The 2,351-nt window shown below is 33.1% G+C and overlaps 1 protein-coding gene across 5 annotated transcripts in view; it reads left to right on the forward strand.

The window, feature by feature from the left end:
- LOC107618578 (multicystatin) overlaps positions 39-2,351 on the forward strand; it is a 26,566-nt gene continuing 24,253 nt past the window's right edge. For 2 of the 5 annotated variants that reach the window (XM_016320686.2, XM_016320687.2), the window contains exons 1-4: positions 39-153; positions 275-484; positions 594-722; positions 830-1,020. In XM_016320686.2, the coding sequence (XP_016176172.1) occupies positions 293-484; positions 594-722; positions 830-1,015 (507 nt within the window). In that variant the 5' untranslated portion in view covers positions 39-153; positions 275-292 and the 3' untranslated portion in view covers positions 1,016-1,020. Of the gene's footprint in view, positions 154-274; positions 485-593; positions 723-829; positions 1,021-1,503; positions 1,950-2,351 lie in introns of those variants that run through there. The other 3 variants (XM_016320685.2, XM_021110434.1, XM_021110435.1) reach the window with 3 other exon arrangements.

Raw genomic sequence — 2,351 nt, forward strand, 5'->3', positions numbered from 1 at the left:
ATAAACTGTTAGTGGTTAATTTTGATAGTTGATTTTAGTATGGATGTTGTTGAAAAAAATAAAAACCCTAAGCGTAACCTCAATTCAACAGAATCAGAATCCGATCAAAACCAGCATCATCGACCTCTTTGTTCATACGTTTCGGCGAGTCAAGTAAGTACTCCGCGGTCTCTTCTCCGATCCACATAATTTGTGATTTTGTGCGTCGTTGAATTCAAACTCCGCGTGTTTCTCTTCTGTTTCTGTGTTATTTATTGATTGATTCTGAAATCAGATTGGCCGTTAGAGAGAGATGGCTAGTGCTGGAGATAAAAGAGGTAGGGATGATGTGGATGATAAACTGAATAACACGGTGGGAGTAACTTCTTCTGATGAAGATGGCGACGACGATTGTGGTTCAGAACCAGCTGTAATCCGTCCCTATATGAAGAAACTCACTGAGGCTGAACTTTCTGAGTATTATAGCCGGTCCTTCAGGAGCCATGTGCACACAATTTACCTTATTTTTTTTTCTTTTTGTTCTGTTTTATTCCTTTTATATAATATAATAATCTAACCTTTTAGGGTTTTGAATTTTTCTACCTTGTTCACAGGGATTTGATGTTCCCGAGTTTGGATGTGCATTAGCTGGCGGAATTAGACCCATTAAGTTGAGTAAAAAATATGACGAACTCGTGAGCAATTTTGCTAAGCAAGCCTTGCAAGTCTACAATAACCAAAATGTATTGTCTATGATGGTTTTTGCTTTATCGATATTAGTTTAAGTTTATGTCTATAATCTCATTCACTAATGATTATTTTTATTATTATTTGTGTTGTTACCATGTAGAATGCGAAGTTTGAGTTTGATCATCTTGTCAAGGCTAATTGCCAAGCTGTTGCCGGCATTATGTATTACATTACTTTTACTGCACGCTCTGGGGATAATGCGCTTCAAACCTTTTGCTGCAAAGTATGGCAAAAAGTAATGAAAAAGGGAACAGAAGTTAAGTTTTGTGTGATGGCAACTGATTAAGCAAGGTACCATCATGATTTATCTGATCTTTTATGGTGTATCTTGGCATTGTTTTAGTTATGACTTTGTTGTTTGTGTGGGGAATGGGGATGCATTTGTACTTCTAAAATGTTTTGCTTTGTGATTACTTTATCATAAGATTTGCATACACTGTGACTTAGATAATTATTTGTGATTGTTAAATTCCTTGCATGAGTAATCATAGTTACTGCCTATTATAAAATTATCAATACTTAAGTGATATTGCTTCTATTTTTTACCTTGTCAAGATATCTCATTTGATTTTAGCATGATCTTCTTGTATATATTGATAATTGTTGACAAATAAAAATTAAATCATGTCATGGCTTCAAGTATTTCATAGTTCTGATTAAATATTTAAACATTTTCCCCTACTTTTCATGTGATTAGTCTATTTTTCTGCATTGATTATTTGCATTGGAGTTAATGTTAGCATGCTGAGATTCTATTTTAATTTATTTATACAGGAAGCTGTTACATATCAGGTGTAAGTCGCGGAGACCGAGTCTAGGACCCTGTTCTAGTTGTGTTTGATGGGTCCTTCCTTCAGGAAGGAAGACTCTCTAATACTTATGAAAGAGTCTAAGTCCCTGTTCTAGTTGTGTTTTATGGTTTGCTCCTTCAAGAAGGAAAAAACTCGGATGCTATTATATAATGTTAATACTGATGAAATAGAGTCTAGGTTGGACCCTTTATAAACCTGTTTAGAGCTCTAATCATACATAGGTTTTCAAATCCACGACAGTTTTAGCTGATAAATTTTATTGTGATCGGCAGAACTGCTTAGCAGCCTCTACATTCTTTTGCATTCAACTATACATTATTCCTTTGCATATGAAGTTTTCTTCACTTTGAATTCTGCCCCCATCTATTTCCATAGTTGCTTGTGCTTATGTATTCCTTTTCTGTTTCAAGCTCTCTGATTTCTTCTTCTCATTCTCATTCTAAGCCTTGTATTCATTCTTCATATCCCTGTTGGTGATTGTCTTGCATTGGTTTAGCTTTTTTTTTTTTTCTATTTAAATCCATTATTTGAGAGATTTTTATTTGAAAACACTATTCATGTTGTGATTTCATCAACGGCATAGAATGAAGAAGAGTAAATAAACTTGATGGTGAATTAGTGATGTTCTTTGTAATTGATGAATGAATATATACAAGTGAGTGAGATAATGCTATAGAATATAAATTTTAACTAACTAACCAGGTGACTAAATTATTTTCTTAGGACTAAAATATAAAATAAATTATTTTATTGATGAAAAATAACGATTTTGTTATTACTAAATCTTAAATTTTAAATTAATTTAGAATA

This window comes from Arachis ipaensis, chromosome B09, assembly GCF_000816755.2.
Source record: "Arachis ipaensis cultivar K30076 chromosome B09, Araip1.1, whole genome shotgun sequence".
Lineage (NCBI taxonomy): Eukaryota > Viridiplantae > Streptophyta > Magnoliopsida > Fabales > Fabaceae > Arachis > Arachis ipaensis.